Source organism: Osmerus eperlanus, chromosome 12 (genome assembly GCF_963692335.1).
Source record: "Osmerus eperlanus chromosome 12, fOsmEpe2.1, whole genome shotgun sequence".
Lineage (NCBI taxonomy): Eukaryota > Metazoa > Chordata > Actinopteri > Osmeriformes > Osmeridae > Osmerus > Osmerus eperlanus.
Window position 1 is genome coordinate 7,697,547 of NC_085029.1, and position 18,955 is coordinate 7,716,501.

Genomic DNA, 18,955 nt, shown 5'->3' on the forward strand with positions numbered 1-18,955 from the left:
AGCCAAGCAGAGAGTAAACGATGGGATGCGAGGCAGACAGCCTAAACTGAATATTTAAACAACAAAACAGGTCCACAGCCATCACGTCGACATAAAAACCGGAGAGGAGAGGGAGAAATAGCGTATTGTTGAACAAGAGGACGCAACATAAAATGCATAGCGACAGTTTGAAAGCTTCTGATTATTTCATGGCACGCCCTGTAGGCTACCACTCGTCCAGTTTCCCCCTCGTTCCTGTTCATCTGTCAACTTGGGTGTGTGCGTGCCCCCTTGTGCACCTTGTCTCACCTCGCAAACTTCGGTCCCTATTCCCTCCATTTCCAGATTATTTCTGATCGCCGAATCATATTTCTATCTAAATGCTGATGGGTTAGAGAATGGGTGTAAATTGGAAAGCGAAACTTATTTCGCGTATTTCCCTGTCTTTTGTGTTGGTGGAGGAATGTGATTGCGGGGAACCATCGTTGGTCGCTTTGGAAGGTTTTCGATGAATTTAAAGAAGGTCTGGAATCGCACTCGCTTTAAAGTCTGAAGTAATACATCACATGTCAAAGTAAAATAGTGCTCTGACCGACATCTGAGCACTGGTGTAACTCATGGTTAAGCTGTCAAATGAGGCTGTCGGCCTATGACATACAGTAGCCTACACAATTGAAACGGTGACCCTTTAGACTGGGTCAACCAAGGACAAAGATTTAGTTTTAGTCTTACTTAGATAGCCAACCTACTTTTGATTAATAGCTACCCCAGGCTAAACTATTCTGCTGTGTTCAGAATTTGGCAGTTGTACAGCATTCTGTATCGTAAGCAAGCCTGATGGTTATAATATACAGTATGTATCTGATGTAAAGACACTGTGTATGTAGGCAAATGAAGACTGATTGAGGCAGGCTGAATGTTTAGAAAAATATGGATGGTTTATTAGACCCCTACCGCAACAAACATTATAGCCAGTCATCATGATGTTCAACTCCTTTTATAAGTCAATGGAACATAGTCTACATCCAAATATGAATAGTGGTATATCTTTATCAACAACACATTCGTTCACTTCTCATTCTACAAACATGATTTGCAAAGACACACACACTGAATATTATTAGTTGATCCTGTCAAATACTTGGTTAATTGGGTATTTTCTAGTCTGAACTCACAAAACGGTGAAGATTTTTTTGTTCAGAATCTACTGAAAACAGAGACAGTCTAATACAAAATTCAACCAGTACAGACTTGTCCATATACTGCCTCTAGCATAGCGTATTTACACGTGTCTACTGGAAGCAAAGAAACCTGCCGTCGCTTTAATAACTGATACAAGCTAGCCATCACTGATCAAACGTATGAACAAAACAGGAAAATCTAAACTGAACAGAAAATGTTCTCAATTGATTGTGCTTTATAACCCACAAAACTTCTTCATGGTTTCAGAAACAGAACATTGGTCAGAAGCATCCACAGAAGAAGTGCTAATAACATCCGTTTTTCATTTCTTTAAAATCCTCTATAGCTATGAGTAGGACTGGAATTAAAAATGGTAGTTTTATATATTTATATATTTATAAAGTTATTTTTCATTATTATTACAGGTTCTTCCCGGTACATCACCCCTGGTCATGTGTTGTCATGGAGACATCGGCCCGTGTGGTTAACCTTGCAAAGCCCTTAAGAGTTGCCGTAGAAGATCACAGAATAGATTGGTTGGAGGGAGAAAGAGCACTAAAACCTCCTCATCCAGGCATGATCCATGGGTTCTCATTAGAGCTCACCTTACACAAACCGACATGGATGAAGAGTGCTAGATCTAGTACCGAGGACTACGGATATTAATGGTTAGAAACCTCAACTCCCACCTACCCACTCCAGTACTGCAGAATTATTTGTATCCGGGTATGCTGGGTTAATGGATACTTAAGAACGGTTATCACTTCAGTCTGCAGAGTGCTGTTGTGTGTCTCCATCGGTTCTGGAAAATGCCAGACAAGGCCAGAAGATGTGCGTGGTCTAAACTCTGATTGATTTTACAGGAAAAATGGACTTTGAAGGAGTGTGTGTGAATATGTCCACATCCTACACTTATTCTCCTTTTATACAAGGCCAGAATCTCCCAAACCTTAACCCCAAATCCACAACGCCCAATCCTCCCTCCCTAACAATGGCACTAGCCGTTAACCGCTAGGTGGTTAACGGCTAATTAGCCAACCACTAATTGGCTAACAGCTAATTAGCTGATTGCTAATTTGCTAACTGCTTGCTAGCTCAGACTGTCACCTCGGTCTTGCTGCCAGTGCGGTAGTGCTGCTGCTGGTTCTGCTGCTGGTGATGCTGGGGCACGTAGTGGAGCTGCTCCACTGTGTGGGTCCTTCTGGAGGCGAAAGCCTGCCTCTTAGACGACGTCTGGTTCATGGATAACGTGTTGGCGTGCCCGGACGCCCCCGCTCCCCCCACTGCCCCTGGGTTGTTGGAGGCACTGGGATGGGAGTGCATTTTGGTCATCTGGTATCGGTCCGTCTTCGGCGTGGTCGGCATGAACACGTCCGTGTGCGAGATGGCGCGTGACATTGACTTGTCGTTGAAACCGCCGCCTCCGCTGCCGCCGCGGAAACCGCCGGAAACGCTGCTGACCACGCCTCGTTTCAGCGAGATCATCTTGTCGGGCGACAGCAAGGGATCCTGGGACAGAAGGCGGTCCTGGGAGTAGAGGCGGTCCTGGGAGTACAGGCGGTCTTGGGAGAAGTGACGGTCTTTCGGGTACATGTGGTCTTGAGACAGCAGGCGGTCTTTGGAGTACATGCGGTCTTTGGAGTAGAGTCGGTCCTGGGAGGAGAGGCGTTCCTGGGAGAGGAGTCTCTCCTCAGACCTCAGGCGCTCGGCGGAGAGGAGCTGCTCATCCGACAGGATGCGGCCCCCATAGGGGGACATGCCGTAGGGAGAGGTGTTGTAGTCTTGCTCGGGTGCCCTCTGGGGGGACAGGACCCGGTCCTGGGACATGGCCCTCTGGACGCGACGGGGTCTCTGCCTCTGGGGGGGCTGCTGCTGCTGGGGGGCCTGCTGCTGGGGAGGCGGCTGGGGAACCTGGGCCTGGGGGGGCTGGCTCTGGAGCTGCTGCTGCTGGAGGTGGAGCTGGGGGGGAGAGGGTTGGGGTGGGGAGAGGGTGATGATCACAGGGATGAGAGGGGTGGGTTGTTAGTGATATGCTAAATACATCCGGCTCGATCATTCATAATGAAAATTACAAAGGGGTTCACTTGTAAACTACTGGAGCTCCACAAGAACACTCATTGCGAGAAGACAGACTCAACAGGGTGATGTATTGTGCTTCAAACAAAGAGATGATGAAACACAAACAGATGCCTGATTAGGCACAGTGTAGTAATACCTCCTGCTTATGCGCGAGAGAGCCTACATTATAAATAGTAATGAGAAAAAAAAACTGGTTGGGTGTTTCTGCGTGTCCTAGCTGGTATTGCATTGATTACATGTGACATTTTAGTCAGTTAGTCGTCCAAGGCAACGTAATAAAAAAAATATACAAAAAAAATATATACAAAAAAAAAATACTAAAACGCATGTGGAAAGAACAGCTGATGATCAAATACACACTATGATGTGTTATGATATGACGTGTTGTGTGTCATGAGCAGTACGTGGTCCTGGTGTTCTGCTGAGCAGGCCACACCTGCTCCTGGTTCATCTTGATGACGTGGAGGGGAAGGGTGCTCCTCGCGGCCAGGTCAGGAAGGTGACGCTTCCTGGAGTAGTAGTCATCCACATCTTTATCTGCTGTGGAGAGAGAGGGAGGGAGAGAGGGGGAAAGATGTGACGGGGAGAGAGATGGGGGACAGAGATGAGAGCGGGGAGAGAGAGATTAGAGGGGGAGAGAGAGATGGGGGAGAGAGATGAGGGGGGGAGAGAGAGATGGGGGAGAGAAATGAGAGGGGGGACAGAGAGACGAGGGCGCGAGATGAGAGGGGGGAGAGAGAGATGAGGGCGTGAGATGAGATGAGGGAGAGAGATTAGAGGGGGGCGAGAGACAAGGGAGAGAGATGAGGGAGATAAGAATCGAGAAAGACGGAGAACACATTGTAAGTGGTTTGGGCGGGGAGGGAGGGAGGTTAGCCATAGAGGTAAAGGTAGGTGAGAGAGACCATCACATGCGATGCACACAACATCGGAATCAAACCTGTACTTCACCTTTGCTAACCCTGCGAAGAGACAGGAGACTAAGAGGAGATGGATACGGATGTCTGGATGAATCTTATTACATGCTCTGCACACGCCAGCTCCACTCCAGCCAAGGCCGAATCTGGGATTCTACAGGCTCTCCTGGTGGAGGGGCTGAACTTTACAAAGGTCACGTTAAAGTGTGTAAGCAAACTGTCAAAATGCGAAATATCCGCACACGGGAAGGCTATTTCATACTTAGGCTAAGCCCCGATCGTATCAACGCCCGGACGCCATCACGTGCCAGTTTTGAAATGAACTCTGAACGTCCTTGAGGTTACTCGAGCTGATTTATGAGTAATCTAAGTGAGCAACAAGAGCCGGTGAAGAAATGAATACTGAAGACTTGCATAGAAGCTGGCTGGTTACTGTGGAAGAACAAACAAGCTTTTTTCTCTCACATGCGTGTTTCTTAGCTGTCTCTGAATGGAATCCATCAACCGTCAGTCTCTCTCAGGAAACTAGCTCGTACTGACACACACACACACACACACAGGCACACGTCCACATCCCCATGTCAGCGAGGATGACTGACTGGAGCTGTGGCATAAATGATTTAGCAAATGGAAATCTTTAAAGTTCAAGCCCACAAAGACATCAGTGGTGCAGTTTGCCAAAGCGTACGTCCTGTGGGTCCATTCCATTCTTCCTGACGAGATCCATGAATGTTTAACTGCTGAAGCGACACAGAGGTGAACGCTAATATCATTCATCTGATACTTTGAATTATTAAGATAAGACCTTTCCACCTTTATTATCGATGCAAAGAATACTCTATAGAACATGCCGGTCTGATTAGGCCTAAAGACACGGAACTATAAATCAACTGCAGTTTTCAGGCCCTTTTCTGAATTGCCAGTCTTTAATTTGGAGTAGAGAAAGTTGTGAAAGTTGACATTGAAGTGTAATGTGGTTAATACATAAAAAGAGGGGGTGGGGGGGTATGTAACAATTTGTTTCTGCATTAAAAAACAGATTGCAATCTTTCACATCTAAATTAGGAAATCATTGGACAGCAAAAATCTGAAAGGGAATGAATGAATAATAATATGTATTCTGTACCGCACACGCTAGACTATCTTCTTATGCTTCACTTATACATCAATTTACATTCATAAGCACAAAGACCAAGTTCTCCTTTTTTATTATTCCAACAAAGAAACTGCTGTTCTATCTTCCCTCCAGCACTTTTCCAAATGATCTATCAGAGCGAAGAGAACCAGTGCAGTAACAAAGGGAAACGGCTAAGCCTTTTGGCTATTTGCTGCAACAAATGATTTGGTTTTTAGAATCGGAAAGAGACAAAGGTTGCTGGGATGGCATTGCCCGCGGTTTGTTCAACGTTTTTAACTCGCTGGCAAAAAGTATTGTGCCTCTCTGACTGGACTGCAGTCCATTGTGTTTGACAGTTGGGAGCACAGTTCGTGTTTTCCACTTGGTCAAAACATCGCTTGATTCAATCATTATTCTCTTTAAAAGAGCGTGTGGAATCACAAGCTTAATAATACACCTAAATACCCGTGTGAGTTATTATACACCTTGTGAACTTGGTTGCCACTTTTGTCGGAGAAGTTGGTTATCTACTATCCTGTGCGTGTTGGCGGGCGCACAGGGCGTGTTAGCGGGCGCAAGAATGACGTCCCCTGTTGACTCCCGACAGCCAGGAGAAGGAGAGTCTGAATTATCCGCTCACTTTGGTCGCCAGCCAAAAGAAAAGTGGGCCAGCCATGATGCAATTACACATGCCTTAAGGAATATTTTCGTTCCACTTAGAAGATTCCATGAGATGAGACCTCATTACGCGGCGGAATCCAGCGCACCACACTAAATCAATACAGCGCCGGGCCTTGCACAATCTGCGGCTTAATGTGGTTACACGCTCACAGAGAACCAGTGGCTAGTGCTGCAAGGAGCGGCCCGTGAGCTGACGTAGAATATCAATGACTCATGCAGTTTTTTTTTTCGGGGGACCGTGCAGGGAGGGAGGGGGGGTTGCTAAATGACTATCCCGGTATGATGGAACTGATCGGGGATGAGATGTGCACATTTCTCTCCGCACTCTCATCACCCAATCAGTGGAGTCGGAGAAGGAAAAACAAGTCAAGAGTTTATAACCCCGGATAGCTACGGCAGAAGATGAGCTTCGCTACGATCGCACAGCTCACTGCGTCTCGGCAGCCGTCTGGGGCCTCCGACTGACTAATGCAGTGTTCTTTAACATGCAGGTCGGTGAGTCTGAGAGGCAGAAAGGCCAAGTCAGCTCCTTTTTTTTTTTTTTTTTTCTTGTCTCGCAGCCAGCAGGCCACCGGAGAGCTTAAGTGAACCTACTGAGTTTCTTGAGGGAGGAGTATCGGTTGAGGTCGGCTTTGACGGCCGCCTCGTAGGAGGGCGGTAGGTGCGAGAGACTCTGGAAGGAGCGGGAGAAGGAGAGGTCGTAGGGCTCCGTCTGCGAGGTCAGGATCCCGCTCAACCTATTGTTCTCTGGGGAGACACACAGACAGACAGGAGGAAGAAAACGGTTTTCAGTACCCCCCCCCCCACAGGGCAAAAAAAGGATGAAGAAAAAGATCCAGATTCAGACCACAGGCAACGATCAAAGAGCAGACCTGCTGGAGGAGGAGGGGGGAGGAAGGGAGGCGGGGGAGTGTGAGGTGGAAGGAGGTAGTGGTGGTCTTTGGACACCGTGAGCGGTTGGGCAAGACCAGACAGGTGGGAGGGGGTTAGCATTCTGTGAGCCATTGGTCAAGGCTGGACAGGTGGACGGGGGGGGGGGGGGAGTGGACGGGGGTGGACGTTGACAAGGTGACAGCGGTCCAAAAACAACAGATCAACAAACAACAGATGTTGGCTCGGGAGTGTCCCTGCTGCCTGTGTCAGTTGGTGCCCTGGGCTCAGACAGGAGGGGGAGGGAGGGAGGGAGGGGTGAGGGGGTGGGGGGAGGAGGCAGGGTGGATGAGATTGGGGGCGGAGGGGGAGACGGGGACGAAGGGAAGGGAGGCCGGAGGGGGGGAGAAAGATGGAAGGGGGAGGGGAGCGCAGTGGAGCGGTGCCCTGGCCCTGACTGATGCGATGTGATACGATGCCAGAGAGGAACGCTGGGGAATCGGGACACGAGCCCTCGATCGCCCGCTCTCTCGCTCTCTCCCTCTTCTTTGTTTCTCCCCGTCCCTTTCTCCCTACGCTGTATTCTTTCGTTTACCCTTTGCTTCTCTTCCACTTTCGGCCATGTTTCTCCTTGTGTTCCTCCCCCTCTCCAATCTCTCCACTTCCACCCACTTTCCTCCGGACTGTCTTTTGTACTCTCTTCTACTTTCACCATCTCCACCAATTGTCCCTCTCCAACAGATTCGACCGATTTTTTCTCTCTTTCTCTCTCACCGATCCTCATACTCTCTCTCTCTCTCTATCTCCCCAATCCTCTCTCTCCTCACTCTCTCTTTCTCTCCTCAATTCCTGTCTCTTCCTCTCTCACCCTCTCTCTCCTCTCTGTCACCCTTTCCCTCCCTCCCTCCATCTTTCCCTCCCCCTGTGGACGGCTAGTCTGTCACGCAGTGCAGTGGGCAAGGGTGCGGCTCCAGACTCGCCTCCAACCGGCAGATAAAAATAGGGTTGGGGATCTGCTGCAGAAGAGAGAAAGAAGGGATGGAGGGAGGAGGACAGCAAAAGAGAGAGAGAGAGAGAGAGAGAGAGAGAGAGAGAGAGAGAGAGAGAGAGAGAGAGAGAGAGAAGGCATGCAGTGAGGGAGGAAGGGGGAGTTGAGATTTAAGGGTGACGGAAGAGAGGAACAGAGGATAACAGAGACCAGGGGGCGGAAGGGTTTTGAGAGAGAGAAAGAGAAGGAGAGAGAGGGCAAGGGAGGGAGAGAGAGGGAGAGAGAGGGAGGGATGACAGCAGGGGTCCAGGGAGCTGCAGGGGGTGAGGTTGGGGAGGACAAGGAGGGAGCTGTGAGGGAAATGTCTGCAACACTCCCTCCACAAGGGGAAAATTGACTCGTACTGTAGCATGCTGTTAGCTACCTTCAAACCAAACACATTTCACTGCTATGTCACAATGCACAATACCACCACACCACATACTAAGTGGAAATGGAGTGTGTGTTTGTGTGTGTGTGTGTGTGTGTGTGTGAGAGAGGGAGAGATAGTATGTGTGTGCGAGTGTGCATCTGTGTGGGTGCATCGTGTGCAACCATGCGTGAGTGTCTGTGTGAGTGACTGGGTGGGAGACAAAAAGAGACAAGGGTGCGTGTGTGTGTGTTTGGGAGCATGTGTGTTTGCATGGAAACGCGAGTGTGCGGGTGTGTGGGAGAGCATGTGTGTGTGTGTGTTCGCGTATACAACTTACCACGTCTCAATGATCGGTGAGCTAACAAACCCAAGTGAAAAACAAACAGTTCAGCAACATTAAGATGACGCGGAACAACATTCAGTCAAACCCTCCATCGCTCCACCGCACAAAACCCGTTCAGTGTGCGATGGCATCAAAACCGCCCCAATCAAACCCCTGAGATTTTGTCTCACAGATCATGCAGGGATCGTGTATCGGCCCCCTCAGTTCTCACGGGCCCCGTGGCCGCCTCGTCGAGACAGCTCTGGGGGCCTCGACTGCCGAGTGTAATCTGGCGACAGCACGGCGAGCACACATTTCAAGGGGTCCTGTGATCAAAGCTGGTGTGTAAAGGCGTGTTGTTGCCATGGGTTTTTTCGTGTTGTCCTATAGATTTCAAAGGCTCTGCACGGAGGAGGGGTGGTGTCACTCTGCTTATGTGTGAAATGGAACACGAGCTCAATTTTGCACACGCGAGGCTCCCGGTTCAGACTGCCGATTTTGGGGACTTTGAAAGCTTGCTGATCGCTGGAGGGTGTGAGGGAGGCTGAACACAGACCTCCACGAAATAAAGATCAGTCGGAGAGGGACCAAGTTAAACAAACACAAAAATGGAAATTCGATTTTTTCCTCTCTTCCTTTTTATCCCCCCTCAAAAAAAGTATCTTTCTCTCAATATCCTTGCTCCACCATTTGTCCTTATTCAACCAGCCCTATTCCACACGTGAACCCGTCTGTCCCGCTGGGATAACTCTCTCTCTCTCTCTCTCTCTCTCTCTCTCTCTCTTTGTTTCTCTCTCTCTCTCTTTGTCTCTCTCAATCTGTCGCTGTCTCTCTGTCTGCCTCTCTCTTTGTCTGCATGTCTGTCTGTCTCTTTCTCTCTCTTTTTATCAGTCATTATTTCCTTTTCTCTCTCCCGCCCTCCCTTTCTCGGGCCCTCTTTCTCTCTGTCTCTCGCTCCCTTCCTCCAAGTGTCCCTCTCTTCCTCTTGCCCTCCCCCCTTTGCCTCTCTCTCTCTTCCTGCCCCCGTTTCTCTCTCTAGCAATGAATAGAGTGGGAAAAAAAAATTGGCAGCCCTAGAAAACGGGGAGGAAAAGGTGATTTTCCTGATGGAGAACAGGAGGTTCAGCTAATGGCCTCATTCGCTGGATGACAGGGTGGATCCAGTCACTTCACTCTGTCTATGGAGGTCCAGGGGACAGGATGACCTTAACACAACATTAACCGGATCCACATACAATCCTGTTCCCTTAGAAAAGATGACAGACAGTCACTGGGGCCCGTCGGAATTCATTCACCCGGTCAGAAAAATAAATGTCCATAGCTATGAGACATGACACGTGGGTTATTCAGACTTCAACAAAAGCCTGCATCTCAATAGGAGGAATATTTTTTTTCATTTCTTTTTTTTGGTTCTTATTTTTTTTTTTGCGAGAAGAATATCAAGGGGTGAATGTCAAGGGATGTTTCACACAATCATGTCACCAACTAAATCAGCGTTAGTGCTTCTCGTTCTCGGCTGCTATTGACTGGGCTGGCTTCAAAGGTGTCAGCCACGTCGGGTCTTCTGTAAGGAAGGCTTTAAGTCTGTTTACTAGACACTGAGGCATGGGTCTCCAACCTTGTTCCTGAAGAACTACCTTTCGGAATGTTTGCCGCTCCTCCTACAGCTGTTAACGAAGCCGATTCAACACGACAGCAAGGTAGCCATCGGCATCGGGTGTGCCACATTTACATTTAGTCATTTGGTAGGTCAGTGTCGGGGCTTCCATCGACTGACAGGTCGCTGTTCAGGAACAGGGTTGGAGACTACTGCGAGAAGGTGTTGTTTTGTTCTTACCATTCTTAGGTGTGCGTGTTGGGCTACCTAGAGCCACGTGGTTATAGTTGTGCTGATGTGTACCTGCAATCAAAAAAAGCATAAACAAAGGAAACCATGTTGAATGTTCATGAGGACAATGCATTCTGTATCTCACCAGTAGCCGATACAGACATATTGTTGGTGGCAAAAGAAGAAGAAAACGTCGAGCTGTAATGGGATTCATCATTAGAGAGATATTTCACTCTGAAAGGTTTGTCAGACGCCACTAAGATATTTGCCCTTAAAGAACATAGGAATGCGTGAATAGGAGAGTTTGACATGTCATGAAATGTAGAGTTTGAGTTCAGAGAGAATCAAACCCTTTAGGAATATGACACATTGGTGCCATATCCCTCCGTAAATCAAATGTCAGATGTTATGAATATCTTCCTCTGACAAAGTCCTATAGAGTTGGTGAAATATCTCTTTAACTTCCCATAGGCCAAACACATGGATTTTAAAGAGAGGTGAGATGAGCAGGAGAATAGTGACATAGACTCTAGTCTGACTTTAACTTCAGCTTTCACCCTGTGTGTGTGTATGTGTTTGTGGGAGAGTATGTTCTTGTGAGAGCGAGAGTATGTGTGTGTGTGTGTGCCAACCATGGGCGGGAGACAAAAAGAGACCAGAGACTCTAGTCTGACCCTAACTTCAGGCTTTTCCCTCAGAAACCACATTTGCATCCCCACTGAGCGAGGTCACCAACCGTCACTCTGACGATCACTGAATCATAACACGGAGCATGAAGGAGGAGGAGCAGTCGTTCCCACCGAACATAAATTATTCACACAGACATGGGACACAAGAGCTCTTAGTCCTGAAAATGGCATCGTTGAAAACAGCCCATTTAGAGAGACAGAGAACCCTGTGGAACAGACAATAATACCCGAGAACCGTCACCGCGGAAACCTGGGCTCATGTGGTCTCGGTTGCTGGAGGCCAGGACCCCGAGACAGGAACGTTCAACTTCGACTTTGTAACAACGCAAACATCCCCCGTCTGGGACTCTGTCAGCGACGGTCAGCTCTTTGGTTTGATCTAGCCTGTATGTCCAGGTGTGCCCGCCCTGACGCAGCCAATCACAAGTGAGTATGGCGTGGTAGCCACGGTAACCAGGATATTAATGGTCAGAAAAACCCCCGGTTGTTATCGGTTAGTGAGTCAGACATTGTGGCAGGACTGAGGATGACAGAGGTTGGAAGGAGGGAAGGGGAGGGGGGCAGGAGGAGGGGAAGGAGGGGGGGCAGTGTTAGGCTGGCCCGCAGTTGTGGGGAAGTGCTTTAGTTGAAAGATGACCCCTTTAGAGGACCCATTGTGGAGAAAGAGGTGATGAATGACAGCTATTCCCAGCACTGGGTGTGGGTGTGTGTGTGTGTGTATGTGTCTACAGTATGCGAGTGTGTTTATGTGAGGTGTGTGTCTGTGTGGATGTCTGTGTGTGTCTATGTGTCTGTATGTCCATGTATGGCTGCGTGCGTCCATGTGTGTGTGTGTGTGTGTGTGTGTGTGTCAGCCCGTGTCTGTTCTGGGCCGGCCGAGGGGGGACGCCGACACAGATGAAGGACCCGTCGCGGTGTGTCGTCGCCGCCGCCGCCACGCGTTCATTGGCTGTCTGTTGTTGTGCCTGTTTAAAAATGCATTCGAGCCGACTGGTGAGACCTCCGCTTCCAGCTGTCATGCTGCAGAGAGAGGGACCGGGCCTGGACTGCCAGGAGTCACACAGGACCAGGGGAAGTGTCCTCGAGCTGTCATCTGCAATGGGCGTTTGGTTGTTTTTTTGTGTTCTTTTGTGTACCGCGGAGTCCCCGTTGTGTTCGGTTTTGTTCTATTGTGCTCCATTGGAAGCTTGACGGTTGGCAGATTGTAGCTGGAGAGACGGGGTACCTGGTTGGGCGTGGTTGGCCGAGTCCCGCGTGGGGGCTTGGGTACGAAGATGAGGACGCTGTTCTTTCTTGGAAGTTTTGTTGTTGTTGTCGCACACACTCACAAACCATATATGCACGCACACAAGCTTGCATGCACGAAAACGCACAAAAGCACACTTTGAGCAGTGAGCTCTCGTTTTATCCGAGTCTTGACTGTTAGCGAAAAGTAATTTGACCGTATTGTGGTTTTGTAAACTTCACAACTTGTGAACTCTCAGCCCGCACGCCATTAGACCACCAGAGAGAGAGAGAGAGAGAGAGAGAGAGAGAGAGAGAGAGAGAGAGAGAGAGAGAGAGAGAGAGGGAGAGAGAGAGAGAGAGAGAGAGAGAGAGAGAGAGAGAGAGAGAGAGAGAGAGAAGAGAGAGAGAGAGAGAGAGAGAGAGAGAGAGAGAGAGAGGGGGAGAGAGAGAGAGAGAGAGAGAGAGACTGGAGTAAAGGCTGGAAAGGGAGAGAGACAGAAGAAAGACTGGGGAGTTACTGGAGAGAGACCAGTGACAGACAAAAAATAGATCTATAGAGACAAATAACGAGACAGGAGAGAGATCAACAGCGTGACATAGCCAGAGCAGAAAGACAGCTAACTTTTGCCTTGCACTGGCTCCTAATTAATAGCCTGGCTGGAGCCCTCAATGATCCTGCTGGAATCTGGGGACCAATTAGCACTGTTTGAGAGCAAGTCCCAGAACTAAAAACCTCTGCCCCCCCCCTCCCACCCTCCCCCACGGAGCCCAGAGGGGGTTATCTTCCCTGAAGCATCCCACAATCTGTCACTCTCCCTGGGCCGACTCTGCAGGAGCAGCCCCCTCACTCTGGAGGGACTAGCAAATGTGTTTGTCAATGACAAAGGGGACAGTGGGAGAGGAGGGGTGAGGGGGAGGAGGGGTGAGGGGGAGGAGGGGTGTGGGAGGGGTGTGGGAGGGCGGGATTGACGTACGGGCAGCCAATCAGCCATTGACTAACTTCTTCTTCTTTCATTCAGATTGACGGGGCAGAGAAGAGATAGCCTGGCTCTGCCCTCCTACATACTTCTGCTCAATTTAGATTTTGCTTCTGTACTAGGTCTGGCCATGAGGTAAGTAAGTCAGATGTCTCCGGTTAATCTTCTAGCGGCCAATCAGCGAACAGAGGGAGTGGCTGTCGTGCGCTAGTTTGTGTTGTAGTTCCGTAATGGCGGCGGAGAAAGATGCGAGCAAAGCCATTCGGTCCGTTGTGGCAACGCTGCCGAATATCCAACAGCTAAAGCCGGAGCAAGAACAAGTTTTGCTGAGTTTTGTTGGTGGCCATGATGTTGTGGCCCTCCTCCCCACGGGGTTCGGGAACAGTTTGATTTTCCAGCTACGGCAGCTAGCTCTGTTACAGTAGTGGTGAAGGAATTGGCTAAGGCGAACGCTAGCGATTGGTTATGGCAGATCAGAGTGGCTCTGGGAAGATCCAATAGTTTTAAACTTCAACAGAGTACCCACCTACAAGGAAGTCAACGCTTGTCAATGGAGCGAGACCAGACTGTACGAGGGTCTGGTTAGGACCCGGCTAGTGAAGAGAGGCAGGAGGACTGTCATCAACCTGTGGATTTGATTCCGTCTTGACAGACACAGGCCCCAGATTGGCAGGTTAAACAGGGTCCTTCATCTCTGTTGAAGTGGATGCTGTTGTTGTTTTTCAACGTGTCCACGTGGTTTTGGACGCAGCTGTGTGGTCGGTGAGGAACTGTCTGTCAGGTCCCACACTAAACACCCTAGCTTGGCGATTACTCATATCCCTATCAGTTTGTGAGTGTGTGTGTATATGTGTGTGTGTATGTGCATTTGTGTGTGTGTGTGCGCGCGCATCTATATGTGTGTGTGTGTGGGGGTGGGTGTGTTTATGTATGTGTGTGCATATATGTGTGTCTGTGTGTGCGTACATGTGTGTGTGTGTGTATATGTGTGTGTGCATCCACCTGGTCCACCCAGAGAACACCTCCTTAGTGAGGCTGCACATCCAGATGGCCCACCAGTGACTCAGCGCGCTGACATTTGCGCGGCGCGCCGCTTAGCATTTCATCACTTCTCACATCTCACTTTCCTTTTTGTTTACCCCCGCAAAGAGTAGACAATGCCGCTTCCCCCCCCCCCCCCCCCCGAATCACGAACGGATGTTCCAAAGACCGAGTGAAGAGGGGAAACTGAGAAGCAGCAAGTTCTCCAACTGCAAAACTGAACTCGCCAACGTCAGCGTCATCTGAAGTCGTCGTTTACGGTCAATTGTCCTTAAAACGGCGTCCCGCTTTTTTCCCCCCTCCCCTCCCATCGAAAATCACAGTGATTTGTTTACGATCCTGATTACACCCCGCTTCTCTCCTCTTCGTGAGAGGCCTCTAAGGGTGATTTCAGAGGCTTGTGGGGGAGGGGGGGGGGGCCTGTGGAGTCTGGACTCCCTCTGAGCGGCGGGGGAGAGGAGCCTGGTAATCAGAGATGGCTTGAAGAGAAGGCTGCCGCAAACAAACAAGGTCATCAGAGAGACGGGCCGGGAAGTGAGCAGCTGGGAAGACATCAGGACCTCGGTTCCTAACCACAGCCCTGGGACTGCCTCAGGATACACACACACACACATGCCTGCATACACACACACACACACATGCCTGCATACACACACACAGGCCTGCATACACACACACACACACACATCTACAAAGACACGCCTTCATGCACGCACAAACACATAAAAATACATACGAGCACACACTGGTTTGTTTTACTATCCTAGTTTACTATCCCTCCTCTTCCTTAATAACCCTTAATGTAATTACGGTTATTAATTAGGGTTCATTTCTTAGTTCTGGTCACATCTGGTTCCCACAAGGGTAAGTTAAAAAGACCATACACACGCGCACACACACACACACACACACGCGTACTGTATAAAAACACATACACACACAAACACATGCGCACGCACACACACACACGCGCACACACACATACAAACAGCACCCGCTCAACAAACGCAAACAAATGTTTGTAGAGTGAACGAGAAAGGACAGTATGTATGCAAAGTACGTGATAGTATAAAGGAACCTGACAACAGAAAGTGTTACTTGTACTCATGAATAAATGAATTTGCATTATGATGAGAAACAGGCAGTCAAATGACTTGGCCACACACACGCACACACTCTCTCTCTCACACACAAACACACGTACAGACAGTATGTGAAAATCGGGAGGTTATGGGGCACTGATGAACGCCCTAAAGGGCTGGACCACAAACGATCACTGGGTGGGAGAGATGGAGAAAGGGAGAGGGGCGAACGAGGGAAAACAAGAGCGAGGGGAAGAGCGAAGGGAAGAGAGAGGGGCGGGGATGGGAAGAAAGAGATGAGAGGGCACCGGAGGGGAAAGGAGAGGACGGGGAAAAGGAGAGCGTCGAGAGAGAAGAGAGGGAGGGAGGGAGGGAGCAGCAGGGGCCAGTAACCACAGACAGCTCAGGTCCATTACAGAGGCAACCCTCTCCTCCCTTCCTTTCTCCTGTCTGCACTCCTGTCCTCTCTCCTCTCCTCCCCTCTCCTCTCCTCTCCTGTCCTCTCCTCCTCCTCTCTCCTCTCTCCTCCCCTCCCCTCCCACCCCCATAACGCCAACCAGCGTTGCCGTCCCGTCACCTCTATCTCGTCCGAGCGCACGTCTGGGTTCTGAGGTGTGCGACTGCTTGTCTTGTTCCGTGGGAGCGAAGCCAGAGCGCAAAGGCAAAGGGCAAAGGTGTGCGACGCGCAAAGGTGGCGCGCGTGAGTGTTTCCGTAGTGCGCGTGACCGGCTCTCTGTGTGTGTGTTTCGGAGTGGATGGGCGCGTTGACGTGTGTGTTCGAGTGGGTGCTGAGGTGTGTTGTCAGAGCAAGGTCCTCTACAGTACTTCCCAGTGGCTCTGCAGTCAGCCCCCTCGTCCTAGCCCCCCGCAGTTCTCCATCCCCCCCCCCCCCCCCCCTCTCAGCGCCATCTCCCAGGGCTAAGAGACACTGCTGGCCTGGCATTTAACAACTGACAAAGACTGTTAACATTTAACGGCTAAATGTTAACTGCCATTATCATGCTGCTTCTCCCGGATGGCCAAGGACACGACTGGACACAAATAGGGGACGCGACGTAGGACACTCGGGAGGTCATGGGACGGGTGGGACTTCAGAGGACACAACTCGAGGACACGACTCGAGGACACCGATGAGGCGGCGAAGAAGGAGACATCCGAGGACACGGAGGTCTCTCGGCGGATCGTTTCCTCCTTCGTCCCCGCGGCAACGGATTCCAACGGCATCACGTCCAGAGGAGGAGGCCCGACCCAGTTGAGGAGCTAGTTCTAATGCCCGGGGTCATTTTCATTGCGTCACTTCAGAGAACTGCCCACAACCTCCCAGTCTAGTTGAGTCGGAGGGTGTTAAATATTAGATAGAGCCAGACCCTCGCATCGAACAGGCTTTCGGTTAGCAGATTACCTGATTCCCTCTGGTTCGTGGTCTGCTGGATAGACTAGCCGGTAAACAGCAGAAGAGAACTTTGTGTTCTTTTTCATTGCCGGAGTATTCTCTTCTGCTGTCTGTTCTAGAACGCTAGCAGGGATTCCACGCTTGGTAAGCATTCCTCGTCCTCTCATAACTCCCGATAACCCCCACAGGCACACAGGGCCAACTAGTCACTTGACATCTCTGTGCGGTGGTAAAATGCTCTTCTATAAATGCCAGGCGCGCACTGACCAAATGCGCCGTGATAGACCGGGAAGGGGAGGAGGCAGGGAGGTTGAGGTACATTTCATATAGCTCTGTGATGGACAGTGAACTCGTCCAGTACAGTCTTGACCCTCGAGTGATAAGAAGAAATAAGAGGATGGCTTTATTAAAGCTTCTCTCCCTCAGGATCACAGTCGCCGTGGTATTTCACCGATAAATCTAGATCTCACCGCAGCTTGGTCTGCACCCCTGGGGTACGTCACCTCGCCAAAGTCACGAAAACAAGAAACCGTCTCTCTCCGCGCTTCAAATCTCGCTCGCTCGGAGCGACGCATCCCCCCCCCCGCCCCCCCTCCCCGTTGGAATCAGGACAGCATAAAATCACACACAAAATCCAATCAATAGATTACAGAGTGAGGAAAGACGGCGTCGTTGATCGATGGAGCATTCCGGGGTGCTGACGGACACGCCGCCTCGGCTTCCCTTTGGTGGGCCGGTCGAAAGGGGCGGAGTTCTCTTCTGAGGAGAGGAGGGTCAACGTGTTGCTAGCAGGGATAAGCACAGATTTATCTGATGTCTTCTTTAAGTAAAAAGAAGTAACATCATTCAAAGCTGCCTTTATCCCTACCTCTGAAGCCCTCCTCTCCTGTCGATGGGAACCCCTTCAGTCCTGGACCATGCACAGTGAAACAGCTGGACCACACCAGCCTCTGGTTTAGTACAATGGGTTATAACACAACACAGTAGGTATATTAGAGAGGAGATATGGTACTTTATGAGGACACATGTTGATTAAAGGCACCAGCACACATGGTACAGCAGATTAGGTAGAAGAGGTAGAGGGATGCTATGGACGAGGTTTAGGCACAGTACATTGAAATATAGGGTGAACTGCAGTGCACGTTTCATAAAAGGCTTTATTCGTTGACCAGTTGGGTCAACAGTCTATATATTATGTGATGGGATTTCTTGTTTGTTCTTAATAGGGAATGGAACTGGAATAGGAGGAGATTCTATAAAAGAGATTCTACATGCGGAAACATACAATAAAGTATTGCAATTGCAAACAGCCTCTTTTGTAGTGTTTCTTACAGTTCACCCGGTGTCACGACCACTGAATGGGAGAAGGCAGAAGTAGACAGACTGCAAACACGCTGGGGGGGGGGGGTCAGGGGTCAGGTACAGGTTAGATTGAGAAATCACTGGAAAGGCACTGCACCACATTGAACACTCCAGGTCTAAGTTAGCCCCAGGCACAGATCCAGGATCAGATACGTGCCCGTCCATATGCTGGCCGTGCCTAGGGGGGGAGTGGGCGCAGAAGGGGAACACAAAACTCTTTGCGTTCCCCACCCCCGTTCTCCCCTACCACACGGATGGAAGGGTTATCTGACCTTGGAGACGTGAGTGGGGGAAACTGGGGACCGGATTCACACAGAACGACCAGTCCTACCATGGTGACTCTGGGAGCGGACCGGCCAATGTTTCTCCCCTGGAAAAACAGAACCAGCCACAGTGAGTGTTTAGGGCAAAGGTGGAGGGGCAAAGGTCAAAGTTCAAAGCTGAGTGATCACCCCCCAGGTACGCAGAGCTAGTTCTGCAGCACCTGTTTCCATGACAATAAGGACACTGCGATGGCAAGATTGATTGTCACCCCGCCCCCCAAACATTGCAGCTGACCAATCAGTACAGGCTTAGTTCATGGCATCACCACACATATAATCCTATTTATTGTACATACAGTACAAAAACACAGCAAAAATTCATACTAGACAGATGGACATTTATGTTTTTTGCTGACGCCTAAAGGCTTACGGTTTTACTATGGTGCATTTAATGAGCTGCTCAGAGATGGCCCTTTGACATGGATTCAGCAGAATTTGTGGTCACACGCACACACTATACACCACATACACACACAGATACACCCA

General features: G+C 49.8%; 1 protein-coding gene across 1 annotated transcript; it reads right to left on the reverse strand.

Annotated features, from left to right (window-relative positions):
- Positions 1-892: 892 nt before the first annotated feature.
- Positions 893-18,640, reverse strand: LOC134031650 (protein shisa-6-like). The gene is made up of 7 exons (XM_062475357.1): positions 18,631-18,640; positions 18,478-18,516; positions 10,385-10,447; positions 8,563-8,583; positions 6,550-6,702; positions 3,677-3,780; positions 893-3,120 (listed from the first exon to the last, which is right to left on the reverse strand). The coding sequence occupies exons 1-7, from the start codon at positions 18,638-18,640 to the stop codon at positions 2,257-2,259; spliced, it is 1,254 nt and encodes a 417-aa protein (XP_062331341.1). The 3' UTR covers positions 893-2,256.
- Positions 18,641-18,955: the final 315 nt, after the last annotated feature.